Genomic DNA, 16,968 nt, shown 5'->3' with positions numbered 1-16,968 from the left:
TCTAGCTCATGCAGTCCTTTTTCTCCAACAGGACTAGGTCTCATCAAACTATCAGTAGGGGACCATTCTTAATCTCTGGAAAATACTCAAGATAGATGTTGGTGTCCCTCACCATCTCAAAATAAAACTTTCCACCTTTCTCTTGGTCCTGTAAAATCCCTTGCCCCTCTTACTCAGTACTTTGCCAATCTTCTCTTTCTCCTCTCCTTGAGGGCAAGGGGGGTGACTTTCTGCTACTGACCCTCTACATGCACTTTTAAAAAATGTTTTTATTGCCCTGGCCGGTTTGGCTCAGCGGTTAGAGCGTCAGCCTGCAGTCCTGAGAGACTTGGGTTCGGTTCCCGCTAAGGGCACGTACCTCGGTTGCAGTTTGTCCCCGGCCCTGGTTGGGTCATGTGGGTGGCAGTCACTCGATGTGTCCCTTTCACGTTGATGTTTCTCTTTCTCTCTCTGTTCCTCTCTCTCCCTCCCACTCTACCTGAACAAAAAATGGAAAAATGTCCTCGGGTGAGGATAAAAAAAAAAAAATGTTATTAATTTTTTTTATAGAGAGAGGAAAAGAGAGAGAGATAGAAACATCGATGTGAGAGAGACACACCAATTGGCTGCCTCCTGCATGCCCCCTACTGGGGATCGAGCCCACAACCTGGCATGTGCCCAGATGGGGTATTGAACCGGACCTCTCAGTCCATGGGGCGATGCTCAATCCACTGAGCCACACCAGCTGAACAACATGCACTTTTGATCCTTGTCCTGCCTACCCTTCTCTGAAAACTGCTTCATCAGCTCCCACCTGTTCCTTCCTGTTCATTTCTTCTCACTCTAGACCAGCGGTTCTCAACCTGTGGGTCGCGACCCCTTTGGGGGTGGAATGACCTTTTCACAGGGGCCGCCTAAGACCATCGGAAAACAAAATTACAGTTATGAAGTAGCAACGAAAGTAATTTTATGGTTGGGGGTCACCACAACGTGAGGAACTGTATTAAAGGGTTGTGGCATTAGGAAGGTTGAGAACCGCTGCTCTAGACCTGTTTATTCAGACATGGTATCTAATGCCATTTGCTCATCCTAAACAATTCAGCAACAAAATTAAAGGAAGCAGAAGAGTATGGCTATTAACAGCCTGGGCTCTCTATCTAGACTTCCTGCTATTTAATCCTGGCTCCACCACTTACAAGCTATGTGACTGGGCATGTTACCTAGGCCCCCTGAGCTGTAAAGTAAGAATAACAACAATAACTCATAGAGTTGTTGGGAGGATTAAATGAGATAGGATATGCAAAGCACTTTATACCGCTGCTGGTCCACAGTAAGTACGTACTTACTCATTAAATTTCAGTTTCAATGTATCTTATTGCATTCGTTACAATGACTGTATTAGTATTTATTCATTACATTACACATTACACGTTATTCATTTATTATTATTATTTTTTAATCCTCACCCAAGGACATTTTTCTATTTATCATCAGATAGAGTTGGAGGGAGGGAGAGAGATACATCAATTGGTTGCCTCCCGCAGGACCCAACCAGGGCCGGGGACGTACCCTTGACCAGAATCAAACCCGTGACTCATTGGTCCACAGGCCAACACTCTAACCACTGGGCAAAACTGTCAGGGTGTTTCATTTATTATTGTATATGCCATCACACCGGCGCTGCCACCCAGGACCTAGAGTCTGGGCACTGCACACCCCCAGGGGAACCAGTGTCATGGATGACAGTAAGGACGTGAGGTATGGTGGTCTCTGAACCTCATCCTATCAATTACTTAGCTAGAAAAGTGGAAAAGGCACACTGCCTTTAAGCTACTTGAGAAATCTTGCCTTAAATCCCTGCCTCCACTGATACTTCCTTATCCGACAGGTCTTCCCTTTCCCTTGATGCTCTGTAACCACACGTAACCTAGCTGCTGCTCCCCTACAACTCTCCCTCCAAGGCTGGATGTCTTCCTGAACAAATTCAATGTCCAGCCGCAGTTCTCACCTTCCCTAATCTCCCTGAATTTCATACTTCACTTCTTTTCCATCCTGCGGCATTCTCCTTGCCTGGGACAGATGACGGTGAACTCTTCAGGTCCCCTCCTGCCCCTCCTTTACCTCCCTCTCCCCCCTCTTGGTGGAGGCTCTCATGTATTCCCAAATCTACTAACCCCCACCCAAACTCATCATTACTTTTCTGCCAGTAACAGGCTCACAATTCCATTCCCCTGTGAGCCTCAACAGCCGATGTCCGAGAAGCATTCTCTCAGGTGTATACCAGATGCTGGATTAAATGTTTTCTGTGCATTAGTACATTCAGCTAGAATGAATAATCATATTGTATCCCAAGAGACAGTGCTATTATCCTCCTCTCTGCAGTCAAGGAAACTGAAAGATTCAGTAACTTGCTCAAGATGACTCAGGAATGGCGAGTCAGGATTCGAACCCAGGTCTACTTGGCCCTTAATCATCTGATAGTCCTATCCCAAGGATAAATTCATTCGTGTGTACAACTAAATCCACCATGTTCACTCACGAGTATTTCTTGAGCAGGGTGCGCCCGGTACTGGAGATGCAGAGTTGGAGGCTTCTCCAGCCCTCAAAGGGCCCCACAAAATCAGCTGCTTTCCATCACCACGATTTCAATTCCAGACCCATTCTGGCCTCAATAAAGTCAAATCCGTTCTCAGTTGATGTACACACACACACACACACACACACACACACACACACACACAGCCTTTGACTCTTACAGGCGTTATGTCACTAACGCGGCCAGGTTCCATGAATTCGGCTCGCGACTTCTCCTCCCTCTGTGCACCCACCACCATCCTAAGCCAAGATTCTTTCTTTTCACTTGAACTTCTGCCTTAACCTCCTCCCTGTGTCACTCAAAGCAGCCAACAGAGAAATACTCTTCATGTTCTGACCTCACCGAGTTCCTCTCCAGCTCAAAAACCTTTCAGGGCTCTCTAACACTCAACTACAAAGATTAAAAACCGCTAAAAGGCTTTTGTAACTCATCAGCTTTAGCTCCTCCTGGATCCCTGTTTCACTGGTTTACCTGCCAAACTGGAAAACTGGCTGGTCCTCAAAAGCATCTCACACTTGCTGACCTCCTCAAACCGAGGTCACTCGGCATGCAGCACGCGCTCGGTGCTGTCCATCAACCTCTCCCCCACCCTTTCAGGCCCTGCTCTGGTACTGACCCCTCACCCTCCACCTGAGACCTTCCTCTTCCCTCCATCCTCTCAGCTCTACCCACAAAATGTTTGTGCTTGTATTATCATACTTAGCACATAGTAATGTAAATATACTCATCAACTTGTCTTTTCGACCACACAGACCACAAGCCTCCTGAGATAAGGTATTGGGTAGAATTTACATCTATATCAACTTCCTAGGCCTAACACACAGTAAGATTCAGCAAATATTTGCAGAATAAATAAACACTCGCCCTGGGGGGTTTGGCTCAGCGGTCAGAGAGTCGGCCTGCGGACCAGAGAGTCCCGGGTTCGGTTCCCGCTAAGGACACGTACCTCGGTTGCAGTTTGTCTCCGGCCCTGGTTGGGGTTGTGTGGGTGGCAACTAGTCAATGTGTCTCTCTCACATCGATGTTTCTCTCTCTTCCCCCTTCTCTCCCTCCTGCTCTATCTGAAGATAAATGCAAAAATGTCCTCGGATGAGGATTAAAAACAAAAACAAAAACTCTAACTTAAAGTCACTTAAAATTGGTTTCTAGAACAAAAGTTAGTAAAAGTTCGGGAGCCTTTTGTTGCTTAAAAAAATGTTGGGTGGAGGGAAGAAACCACTACAGAAAATCTAGATTCATGTTCAAAACTGTGGGAGAGGTCAGGAAGGCAGGCTAATCCTCAGCAGAACAGGAGTCAATTCTGTTTGCCACACATTCAGTAAGAATCATCAGAGGGCTCTCCCTTACATTATTATGCTCATTTTTCTTAGGTTTACAGAAAAGAAACGTTTCTTTTGTAAACATTCATTGTTTTATTTCAATATAATAATCTGCAGAAACACAGCCAAGGGCTAGATTATTTCATTTATAACAGCTTAACTGGCAACTGTCAGATTCTTGAACAAAACTAGATACGTGTAAGCTTTAAACACATCCCAGAGTCACCTGGTAGCGGAAAAAACAACATTCATAATCACTGCAGGGGAGGAGGAAGAGGAACAGAGAATTCCAACTGAAACATGGAAGCATGCTTCACAATCACATGCTAGTCTACATGAAATGAAATCACCAATCATTTGTCAATGTCCAAATATAAAATCAATGAAGAAGGGAAAGAAACTCCAGTTTCTAGTGAAAAGTCCTTTTTTCATTGGGATAGTCTCTATGATCAAAAATGTTACCAGAAGTTTTAAGCCTATTGGTATTAATTCACACAGCAATATACCTACACCTGTTGCTATGAGGTCTCATAATCTGGGCAAAACTGCTAGAATTGGTCACATACCGTATCTTGTATAATTCATGATTTTTAAAGACATGCCTCCCTCCTAATGCTTTATTTTATTTAGTTATTACAAATACTGTACACTATATAAAGATTCCTAGCAATGTGGATTAAAAACATGAGCAAATCCTTTCTGAAGGCCGCATCTTTATTTTATTCTGAAACTGGTTTCACATGATTAAGATCTGTAATCACGGCCCTTGTCGTATGCCATTTTTTTTTCTTTACTTTGATTGAATAAGTAAAACATGATGCAGAAATTTTATGTTTTAACATTTGTACTTATTCTCATACTTAACAGATCAAAAGATTTCGCAACTGAAACCTCAACTAGCCATGCCCTAAGTTAAAACACATGGCAGGAAATGAAGTTTTCCATAAAATAACATTTAGACTCTTCTACTGTTCAATAAAATAACAATACATTTGCCAACTTTTACTAGCACACATTTTTAATGGTTTGACGAAGTCAGCATCTAAAAGGAAATTCCATCACACTGACTTGAAAAGCCGGTTTTATATAGGATATCTTGATGTTACTGCTGCTACAACAGTCTCTGTACAGGAAATAGGTCTTTCTTTGGGAAACCTGACTGGCTTCCTCTGTTCATTCCCATTCATTCTTTTGTTGGCTTAAAAGTTTAGACAAAGCCAAGATTAGTGATGACCTGAAACAAAAGAGGGCACAGGGAATTTCAGAGTTGAAGAAAAATGGAGTGAGCATCAAAAAATGGTATGTCATTTTACATATAAGGACAGCAAGGCCCAGACACATAAGTTCAACTGTGGCAGAAGACCAATCTGATGAGTAGGAGCTTGATTAAAAGATATGGTTTTACTGAAGTGATTAACTGACATGGAAAGAGCACAGAATTCTGCCAACTGTACAACTTCTCAAGTGGTTTATGCCTGTCAACGCTACATCCTGGCCAATGAATTGTCCTTGCTCCTACCAAAGGCTAACCTGTCCAGCTGGGCTGATCTCCTCCCGCCTTCCCAGCCTGCACTCGAGCGAGCACCCTCTCGTCCATCACCCTGCTCCCCTGTCCACGAGGACGCACGCAAGCACGCGGCTCTTCCACCTCAACCACCAGGAGCAAACACCTACATGGAGAGCTTACCATGCTCCAGGCGCCTCACATACTGTAATCCATTCAATCTCCACAAAAACTGTAGAAGGCACCCTGGCTGGTTTGGCTCAGCGGTTAGAGCATTGGCCTGCAGACCAATAAGTTGCGGGTTCGATTCCGGTCAAGGGCATGTACCTCGGTTGTGGTTCATCCCCGACCCTGGTCGGGGTTGTGCAGGAGGTAACCAGTCGATGTTTCTCTCTTCTTCTCCCTCCCACTCTATCCAAAGATAAACAGAAAAATATCCTCAAGTGATGATTTTAAAAAACTGTAGAAGGCAAGGAGCAGTAATAACCCCATTCTACATGTGAGAGACCTCGAGGTCCCACAGCTTTCAGGAAGTGGCAAAGCAGGTACCGGAACCCAGGCACTTGGCCACCGTGCTTCTCAAAACACAGCAATCGAAATAAGCCTCTCCCTTAATCAAGCTATCACCCCATTTCTCTGCTCACATTCAAGTAAAACTGTTTCTGGCTCCACTTTCTTATCTCCCATTCTCTTCCCAACACAACACAGCCAGGCTCGCACCCTCAGCAAGGGACGGAAGCCAGTCACCCTGGTCACCCACCCTTTGCTAAATCCCGTGATGACTTCTCAGCAGCATCCAGCACAGGTGGCCCCTGCCTCCCCCTGAAGCAACACCCTGCTGATTTCCCTCTGGCCCACTGGCCACTCCTCCCCCGCTCCTGCCCTGGCCTTTCTTCTGCTTAACCTCCAAATGTCCACACGCCCCAGGGCTGAGGCCCGGGCCTCTTCCCTTAATCTCTACACAGTTTAAACCTTTTATTTCCAGCAGTGAATTCCAAACTCACACATCCAGCTGCTGATCTGAATTTCCATTTCAAACCACATCCAACACAGACACTTTTATCTCCCTCAACTTCTTCCTCTTTTATTATTATGGAAAATTTCAAACATACGCAAAACTAATAAAAATAGTATGAAGAACTTCCCTGAACCCATGCCCCAGATTCAACAGTTGGTATGAGTTGATACAACTCAGAGCTAATCTTGTTTCATCTGTAACTCCATCCACTTCCCACCTTCCCACGCCAGATTACTCCAAAGTTGAGCTCTTTACTTTCCCTCCTCCACACTCGGTCTTCTCCATGCTAGCAAATGAATGCCACCATCATCTACCCCGAGTGTTCAGTCCCAAAGCTAGAAATCTCTTGGTTTCTCTCCTCTCACTAGCTGTACCCTCACCTCAATCTGTGAATCCCATCAGCCCTGCGTCTGACCCAGGTCCACCCACTGCTCTCCATCCCCAACACACAGCGCACTCTAAGCCACCATCGCCTCTCCTGGGACTGTCGGAAGCCTCCAGCCGGGTGTCAAAGCACAACAACCCAGTGCTCTACCAAGCAAACAGATGACCCATTAAAGTGTAAATCATATGTCATTTCCCTGCTTAAAATCATCCATCACCCTTAGAATAAAATTCCAACTCCTTATCCAAGCCCACAATGTATACACCCTGGGCCCTGACTACCCTCTCACTCTACCACCTTCCTCTGAACACGCCAAGCTCATTCCTGACCAAAGCCTGGCTCTTGCCAGTCCCTCTGCCAGGCATGCTGTGCACCTGTCTGCTCTTTCCATATTCAAATCTCAGCTCAAATGTTACACGCCCATTTAAAATAGCACCCCCAGCCCAGCTGATGTGGCTCAGTGGTTGAGCATCAGACCTATGCACCACAAGGTTGCTGGTTCGATTCCTGGTCAGGGCACATGCCCAGGTTGTGGGCCCAATCCCCAGTGGGGGGCATGCAGGAGGCAGCCAATCGATGTTCTCTCTCATCAATGTTTCTATCCCTCTCTCCCTCTCCCTTCCTCTCTCTCTAAAATCAATAAAGAAAAACAAATTTTAATAAATAAAATAAAATAGCACCCCTACCCCCACCATTACCGTTTTACTTCCTTCATAGTTATATGACACCTGACAATCTCTGATTTATCTGCACCAGAATGAAGCTGCAGTATCCCCTGCACCTACAGCAGGGCTGGGCATACAGCACGCATCCGCACGCCTGCTGAATGTGAAATAAAACACTTCCTCCGATGGATCCCCTGGGGGGAATGGGAAAAAACCTTGCCTCTTGGATCATTTACATTATTGAACAGAAGGTGTCAGTGAAAAGCACCGACACTACACATTTAGACACCAAGTTAAGTTCTGGGCATAGTTAAGAAATAGCAGTACAGGCAAGTCCTCAGTTTTCACAGCTGTATCTGTATAGAATGATAGAGTCCACCTGTATTATCAGCTCATCTTCACTGCTGCTACTTTACAAAGTGACTCGTCCAAGGCAGTTCGGTCGTCAGGAGGGATTAACACTGTTTATTCTACTCAGTGAAACTGTGCCAAGTGCCTATGCTATGTTGGCACTGTGTTGGATACTAGGCTACAGCACTGTAAAGCTGAGCCTTCCCCCAGCCAGGCTCCCTCCCTTTACTCAGCAGGGTGAGCTGTGCACCTGAGGAGCCAGAGACCAGCTGCCAGGGCCAGGACTACACCTCCCCAGGAGTTTCTCCAAGAGACTGGGGCCAGGCCCTTCACAAGCCCTACAGCTACCTCTGGGTGGTGGGTGCCTGAGTCTTCTCCCCACCACTCTCTGCTCTGTCAGATCTTCATGAGGCCGGGATGCCAAGCACTGCTCGCCCCAGGCTGGATCATCTCTAAAAGGCTCTCTGACCACAGACTCTGATGATCAAAGCAAATTAGGTGTCCCACTACTGGGAAGCAGTCCGTATTACAAAGATGCCCCTCTTCCACGCCAAGCTGAAGAAGGCCACTCCAGCTACAATGTCCCCAACATGTGCAGGTGATGACTGACTAACGGAGAACTGTAAGGGTTATACTTGAGGCGCAGGCCAGCTTTTCAGCTAAGCAGCCCATCCTACTCAAACCCAGGCCTCAGCAAAATCATTAAGTCAAGCAGATAATTAGCACTCAACAATCAGCACTGGGACCCATGCAGTCCCCAAAAGTCTCCGCCACAGGTGCTCAGCAATTTGACATCGTTAGCTAACTGCTATACCAGCTACTAACTACCCCTTTTCTTACGCCCAGTGCACTTAAGTGAAATTTTGATTTGGAACAGAGATGAGGCTATGTGGCATTTATCTTCCATTGTATCGTTCAATTAAACTTTGTCTAAATTAAGTGACACATTCTTTTGTTGTAGTAGGAAGAAAAATCAATTTGATACCAAAGATTTGAGTTTAAGCCAAGTCCTTTAAACTTGGGCTGACAACTTAATTTATCATCTAAAACAGGATATTTGTGGGAGTGAAAAGGGGTACTATTGATAATTCCACCAGGACAAGAGGCATAAGCCAGGACCACCCCAGGCAAATCAGGAGGCAGGGTCACACCGCCCAAATCTCTGAAGTCTTCATTTCCTCATCTGTGAAATGGGGATAAGGATCCCTACACCTCCCTCCCAGGGTGGCTGTGAGGATCAAGTAACAACTTACTGTATAACCAAGTGCTTTGTAAACAAAAAGATAACAACACACATAGGCATCTGTAGGATAAGGCATAGGCTTCTAAAAAAAGCAAACTAGTACAACTGAAAAAGGATTAGTGGTTTTCCCAAAATCAATTATGTGCACACAATCACTTTCTTCTGATCAGAGTCCCACGCAAATCTGAGATAAGGAATCTTATCTAACATTTTCAATGCTGTTACCCCAGGACCTAGCCCACTGTCTAGCATATTTCCAAAGGACTGCATAAAATCAGTAATTTAAAAACTTCTTTTATTACCAGACTCTCCCATCAAACTGAAGAACAGGGCGTATCTTGCTCAGCGGGCCAGCCCTCCACCAAGCCAAGCACACAGTGACTCCCCAGTGAAAACTTAGTCTTGCCTGAACAATCCTTACTACATTACAGTATTTCTACTCTTATCTCCTTGACATTTCTAAGGTTACCCAGACTGCTTATTCTTTTGACCCTTAGAAAAAATTGTGAACTCAACACAAACAGTCAAATGTCTTTCCATTCAGAGCTCAGTTTCCTGCATCAGCAGGACTCCAGACTGGTTATATTTACAGTCTCAAGTAAGAAGAATCAACATTACAATATGCTCATTCGCTAAGTTCTCTATAGGAAAGGAAAGGAGGTTTCTGGGTGGGAGAGTGCTCCATTCTTTATGCACCCAAGCGGGGCAACAGGGTCCTTTGGCTTAAGAATCACAGACTTGGGCTGTCACTTCCCTCTGGCCCTGGGAGAAGCCACTGGTTATCTCCTAGGTTCTGTTTCCTCTTTTGTAAAATGTAGCTGTCATCCTATCCTTAGACTACCACACAGACTTGAACTGAAGAGCAAATGGCATATTGGGGAGTTCTGTAAACTATACTTGCAACACAAATTAAAGCCAAGAGTGGTAGACAAGACCACGTATGGGCCAGTTCTGTTATGGCCCAACATGAGGTGCTGTCCATTTCAACAAGTCCAAGGCTGGACTGGGGCGAGCCCCTGGTGATCTTATTCTATTGAGGTAGGACATCATCTAGCTTTATCCAGCTCTTCCCAGTTCTCAGTTCTTATTCTGTTTGGAAAAGAAGTGGAAATTAGAAACAGAAGGAGAAGAGCTGCAACTGGAAAATTCTTCCGCCAAGGTAAAACCCTGGTCAAATTAGCCCTACAATTTTCTGACTTCTAGGCATTAAAAGTTCTCAACTTTTTAATCACACGATTAGAGTTTACATTAACTTTCTGTGCAGTTTTCCTAAAATTGGCTCTAAATAATCCCCTTCACCAAAAGTCTCAATAATTCTGTCCTGTAAAATCCTGAGATGACTATTCTAATTTGGAGACTGGCACACTACGACCCACAGTCCATATCTGGGTGCCCTGACAAAGAATATTTTATGGAAACCCAGCCACACCGGTTTGTTTATGTGTGTGACTGTGGCTGTTTTCACACTGTAAAGGCAGAATTTTATAGTTGGGGCTAAGACTGGCCCATGAAGCCAAAAATACTTAGACTGTTTGGCCCTTTACAGAAAATCTGCCAAATTCTGCTCTAGTTCTACCTCTCTCAAAAATATAACAGAAAAGAGTATATCTAGTCCAAAACTGTCAAACCACTTTTCTTTAAACTGGCAAGGTTTCGCTTTTTAAAAAGGAAATTCTAACAAATCTCACATTTACAGAATCAGCACTTTTGTGTGCTAAACAAACACTCCCCCCCAAAAAGTATTCAGATTTATCATCAGTGGGAAAAGTATTTTCCCACACATCCACAAATCTATTATGTTGAAGTAATTTTACACAAATGTCTCAAATACACATTGGCTTAAAGCTGAATCCACAAGCACACCACCCTCAGTCCCAAAGCAATTTTCTGAAAATAGAACCAGTTTGAAAAGTGGGGCCTAAACAACACTCTTTCACATTAAAGAGTGTCTTGCTACTATGACTAGAAATTAAACTACTTCAACAATACAATTTCTGACCATGCTCAAAGAACTGTATAAATCCTTCCTGATATGAAACAGATTTTTAACTTATAATACTAAACTAAATATATCCATATATGTAAAGAATCACTCAGAAAGCAAAACAAATATCCAACTTAAGTTTTTAAAAGAAAAGGTGGTTACTCACTGAGGGAAAGGGTGAGGATCCTTATTTCCCAGCCCTCGACCCCTTCGGCTGGTGGATTAGCTTTCTCTAGTGAGAGTATGGTGGGAAAATCAGCGCAAATAAGAGCTCGTCCACCTTCCTTTCTCAGATGTTAGTGCTTTCTCCCTTGATGAAATAAGGAGTTGTTCTAAGTAGGGATAAGAACAAGGACTTTGAGACATGGTGTCAAAAATAAATAAACTAATAAATAAGGGGAAAAAAGGAAAGGTAAGCTATTCATAAAATGTGGGTTCTAAAAGTTCTGGCCCTAAAATGTAACCCTACACGTCACACCTGCGAGGACAGTTCCCTCAACTGCTGCTCTATTTCCTTCATCAAAAAATTAATCTAGTCATTCCAAATTTAATGGGAAAAATCTGAGTATTTCACTGTGATCTTTGCAAATCAGTTGCCACATGTCCTGTGCAGAAAAATTCTAAACAGAAAAATAACAAACATTCCCTGATGATCCTTGGAAGGCACAAAGCTCACCTAGTGCCTTCTCCACAGGCAGTCACAACTGTGTGCAAACTGTCCCACCGAGAAAAGCCTGCCACAGCCCCAAGATACACACCTCCTGTCGAACGGCATTTGCAGTTTTCTCCAAGTGATCAGTTTTCCTTTTGGATTTCATTATGCTACAACAGAGGGTAAAATTAGGTTATTAAGTATTATCCTCATACGAAAGAACTAAATTAGTTTCCCCTGTAATATCATGACATCCAAAATACAATATAACATTATGGACCGTACAAAATGATCGATGAAAATTCGCACATCTAACTAAAGTTGGACGATTTACTGATGCCATGCACACTTAAGCAGTATGCTATGTTATGCCATGACCACCAGCAGGTCAGGTCTCTTTGACAATCAACTTCAAATGACACTGAAGGCTGATGACTCACCTGGTGAGAGTAAGGTGGCGCAAAGCCCTAGGTATCGCTCTTGACAAAGCAGCCTGGGAGCAGACAGAGCCTCGAAATAACCCCGCAGTCAAGACAGCAGCATAGGCCATGGTGCTTCCTGGGCAAAAAGAAAACTGAAAATAAAATATGTTAAGAAAAAGTAGAGAAATATCAAACTATTTTAGGGACCAGTGAAGAAGAGTTTAGATTTTTGTTGGCGCTGTTATAAGCTGATCTAATGGCAAAGCAATTAAGGGCCTAATTCACCCTGACAAAATGTCTGCCACTATCTAGAGTTGATTCAACTGATCTCCACGGTACATATGTATGTAATCACTGATGCCACCAAATATTCACGTTGTCTCTTAGTTTCCAAAATCTCTGACCAAGTTCACGTGACTAAGCTTACACTATCACAGGAGAGTAGATTTCCTAACTGTCTGATAACTGTACTCCAACCAAAGAGCACCTCGTAAGTCTTTAATATTTCTTATTAGATAAAGTGCAAGGTTCACAGCAACAAGAACACATTGCAACTACATGTGGTAACAGTGACTTCTACCAACATCACAGTGAATGAAGAGCATGACAGCAGCCACTCAAAAAAGCACACAGTCTGTGGACCCAGTAACATAAAGTACAGAAACAGACGAAATTATTCTGTGAAGCTAGAGATCAAGCTAGCAGTTACCCTTGCGAAGTAGCAGTGACAATGCTATTTCTTAATCTGAATGCTGACTGCATGGGGATTCTCATTTTGTAAAAGTTCATCAAATTATCAAGGATTTTTAGAGCAGTAAAAATACTCTGTATGATACCATAGTGATGGATGCATACTGTTATACATTTGTCCAAACCCATAGAATGTCCAACACCAAGAGCGAACCATGACAGAAACTATGGACTGAGTGATAATGATGTGTCAGTGCAGGTTCATCAGCTGTAACCACTGTACCACTCTAGTGGGGGATGTTGATAATGGGCGAGGCTATGCATGTGTAGGGGCAGCGGATATATGGGAAATCTCTGTACTTACCCCTCAATTTTGCTAGGAACCTAAAACTGCTCTAAAAAAAATTGTCCTAATTTTAAAAAAATTAACCAAGCTGTCCTCTTAGGATTTCTGTACTTTTCTGTTTGTTAGTTATAGTTGAATAAAATGTTTAAAAAACAAAAACCCAGAAAGGTTCCCAACATTTCTTTCTTTTTTCTTTTTTATTGAATTTATTGAGGTGACATTGGTTAGTAAAATTATATAGGTTTCAGGTGTACAGTTCCATAATACATCATCTGTATACTGCATTGTGTGTTCACCACCCCAAATCCCCTTCCATCACCCCTTATCCTCCCTATACCTTCTTCTACTTCCCCTCCACTCCTTTTCCCTCTGGTAATCACCATGCTATTGTCTGTGTCTATGAAGGTTCCCAATGTTTCAAAGTCTAAAAACTATTTGTCTATCAGGAAAAGCACTGATTGGGAGTCAGATGATGTATTTTTTAGTTCCTACCATTCTGTTTTCCTCAGCCAATTTTTAAATATTTCTTTGCCTAAGTTGGCCACTTTTAACGTTATATTGCCTATCTTAGCTTGAGAATCAGTGACGATGTATGTGAACACCCTTTTTTTCTAAGCTCTTTGGAAAGCACTACATAAATTAATTGTAATAAATGTAGTGTTAGAAAAATATTCAAGCTAGATGTGCTTCTGTTGTACTCCATACTCTTTCATTCAGGCTTTCATTTGACAAATATTTATGAAGAGCCCATTATGTGTCAGGCACTGAGAACACAGACATTAACAAAACAAAGACCTTCTCGAGGAGCTCAGATTTTAGAAGATAGAGACAGAAAATAAATAAAAGTAAATCAATCAGGAGGTAACATGTCATATGTAATTTATTCGGTTATAATCAAATCGTATTAAAAAGCCACTGCTTCATAACTAATCTTTAGATAAGGTAAAGGATCTATTTCTTGCCATAGTATGATGTAGCATCACTGTGGATAAATGCTATTCACTATTTTTCTCTTGAGTACATGAATAAAGTTTAATGCCTGTTAACTTATGCAAGACTACTAAATGTAGTTTCTCTCCTTTAAATATGCTAACCCAAAAATGGTGTATTAATCATCGAAAGAAACTTACTTTAGAAGTCCATGAGATTTTTAGGAGTCATTAAGTATACGGCTGGCTGGCTGACTGATATGCAGTATTTTGGTCCTGGTATTATACTGAGACCTTTGGATACACACTGGTTGGAACTGGACAGTGTTTCCATATACTGAAATTCTCACAAAGTTCCTACAATGGCAGAGACAACACATAAGAACAATGTTTTGGAAAACTGTTAAAAGCACTGCTATCTTCGAGCTGCAAAAGAAAAGGCTTGTTACAATCAGCAGGCATCACCTCACAGCAACACCGCTCTCACTTTCCCCTTTCCTCAAGTCTTCCTTTCATCTTTCTACTCTTCTTTCCTCTTATTGTTTTTTCAGATTGTTTGTTTGTTTGTTCATCCTCACCCGAGGATATTTTTCCGTAGATTTTAGATAGAATGAAGGTAGGGAGGAAGGAAGGGAAACACTGATTTGAGACATTTCAATTGCCTCCTACATGAGCCCCGCTGGGCCAGGGATTTAACCTGAAACCCAGGCACACATCCTCAACCAGGAATCGAACCTGAGACTCTTGATGCGTGGGATTAAGCTACAGAGAAACACTGACCAGGACTTTTCTGATTGTTTTTTTCCCACTTTTCTGATTCCACCCTATGAAAGACCAGACCAATGGCTGGAATGATACAGTGTCATTTAAAGCCAAGTCCCCTAATAAAATGTAATGTGAAAACATTATTCTGCTCAATGTTTTAGACAACTGTTGCTAAAATAGTCCTCACATAAGATAGTTTCTAGTGATTATGCTGTCTGAATAGTCTACTGCTCAAATGAACTGAAAAACAATGAAATGTTAATGTTTAAAAGCTGTTCTCTTTAAAATTCTAAAATTCTTGTTTTGTAATAATAACCATGACCAAGAGTGCCACCTACTGGTAAAGAAAGGGTATTTTTTTTATCAAATTGTATTGAAAGTGACTTTCAAAGCAATAAGGTATTAAACACACAAACACATACACACACACACCTATTTTTTGAAACATGTCCAATGGTTTCATATATTCAATTTAATTAACTATGTAATATTAACATATATTTAATAATTTCTAAAACCATACAAACAAAAATATTCTGTAAATGTTTGTATCCTCATAGGTCTTATCGCACCAAAAAAACCCTTAAATAACTCTACTTCTGAAACAGAAAACTGTCATAAATGCTAAATAAAACATATCAATTTAAGTAGTAAAAAAATACTACAAGCAGCAGATTAAATTTAAGACTTAAAACGAACTACACTGGTTTCTGTTCAATAAGTACACTCAATTGATTAAACAATTACTGGAGTACCAGGCACTATTTTAGCCCATGGAGACACAATAAAGACCCAGACACAAGGTCTTTGCCCTCATGAAGCTTATATTATAGTGTGTGACAGATAAAAGTAAACAGACAACTGACTAAACAATTACTGACTACAGTGAGTGTGATAAAAGAAATAAAGAGTAGAGCTCTGGCAGGGTAGCTCACTTGGTTAGAGCTTCATCCCGATATGCCAAGGTTGTGGGTTCGATCTCTGGTTAGGGTGTATTCCCTTCTTCTCTCTCTCTCTCTAAAATCAATACACACACACACACAAAGAGTAGTGGGGTGGATGGGGGCATATCAAGAAAGGTCTCTCTCAACAGACATGAGCTGAAACCTGAATGATAAGAAGGAGGCAGCCAAGTAGACATTAAGAGCAGAGCATCTTGGGCAGAGGTCCAATTACAGTCACACTGGTGAAGTCAAGCAGGCAGACATGCCAGATCACATCAGGCCATAGTAAGGGTATGGGTTTTATTCTAAGGTCAATGGGAAGCAACTGAATGGTCTGAATAAACCTGGTGAGGGACATGATCAAATTTATGTTAAAGGATCATTCAGGCTGCTATGTGAAGAACTGATCATAGAGGGGCAAGAGTCAACGCAGGAAGTTCAGTTAGAAGGCTCTAGTCTAAGATTAGAGTAGGATTAAGCTACAGAAATGACAGAGTAGATGAACATAAAATTTATTTTAGAATTCAAAACCCTAAAATTTGGTCATAGGTTGGATGACGTGAGAGAGTAGCGAGAGAAAGAGAAGAAGCAAGAATGCCTCAAAGATCATTAATGCCCTGCAATACAGTGAATTCACAGAAATATCATGACACCTGTTGATTTAGAATTCCAGGTACCACTGAAGCAGCAAAGGAGTTTCTGGCATTTGGTAAGGGAACCCTAGTGGCCTACAAGCTATATCAAGAGTGCTTGACTTGGAATCTGTGAACCTGGACTCAGATCTGACTCATTCCTGCTTTTTGATGTTGGGCCAGTCACCTCTTAATCTTTTTTTTAAATCCTCAGCTGAGGATATTTTCCCATTTATCTTCAGAAAGAGTGGGAAGGAGAGAAGGAGGGAGAGGGAGGGAGAAAAGAGAAGATGGGGGAGGGAGGGAGAGAAAAATATGTGAGAGAGACTCATCGATTGGCTGTCTCCTGCACAACCTCGACCAGGGTTGGGGACCAAACCACAACCGAGGTACATGCCCTTGACTGGAATCAAACCCACGACTCTTTGGTCCTCGGGCCGACGTTCTAACTGCTGAGCCAAACTTGCCAGGGCACCTCTTACCATTTTTAAATGGGAATGCCAACGCCACTTCATTGGACTGCTGAAAGAAATAAATGTCTATG

General features: G+C 42.5%; 1 protein-coding gene across 2 annotated transcripts in view; it reads right to left on the bottom strand.

The window, feature by feature from the left end:
• Positions 1-16,968, bottom strand: part of OXNAD1 (oxidoreductase NAD binding domain containing 1) — a 38,035-nt gene that overhangs the window by 17,525 nt on the left and 3,542 nt on the right. Inside the window, exons 2-4 of one of the 2 annotated variants that reach the window (XM_036267504.1) lie at positions 14,285-14,440; positions 12,137-12,270; positions 11,803-11,866 (exon numbers count right to left, since the gene is read on the bottom strand). In XM_036267504.1, coding sequence (XP_036123397.1) covers positions 11,803-11,866; positions 12,137-12,246 — 174 coding nt within the window. In that variant the 5' untranslated portion in view covers positions 12,247-12,270; positions 14,285-14,440. The remainder of the gene's footprint in view (positions 1-11,802; positions 11,867-12,136; positions 12,271-14,284; positions 14,441-16,968) is intronic. The other variant, XM_036267502.1, reaches the window with a different exon arrangement.

Source organism: Molossus molossus, unplaced genomic scaffold (genome assembly GCF_014108415.1).
Source record: "Molossus molossus isolate mMolMol1 unplaced genomic scaffold, mMolMol1.p scaffold_m16_p_18, whole genome shotgun sequence".
Taxonomy (NCBI): Eukaryota; Metazoa; Chordata; class Mammalia; order Chiroptera; family Molossidae; genus Molossus; species Molossus molossus.
Note: the sequence above shows the minus strand (reverse complement) of the source record. Positions and strands in the feature narration are given on the sequence as shown.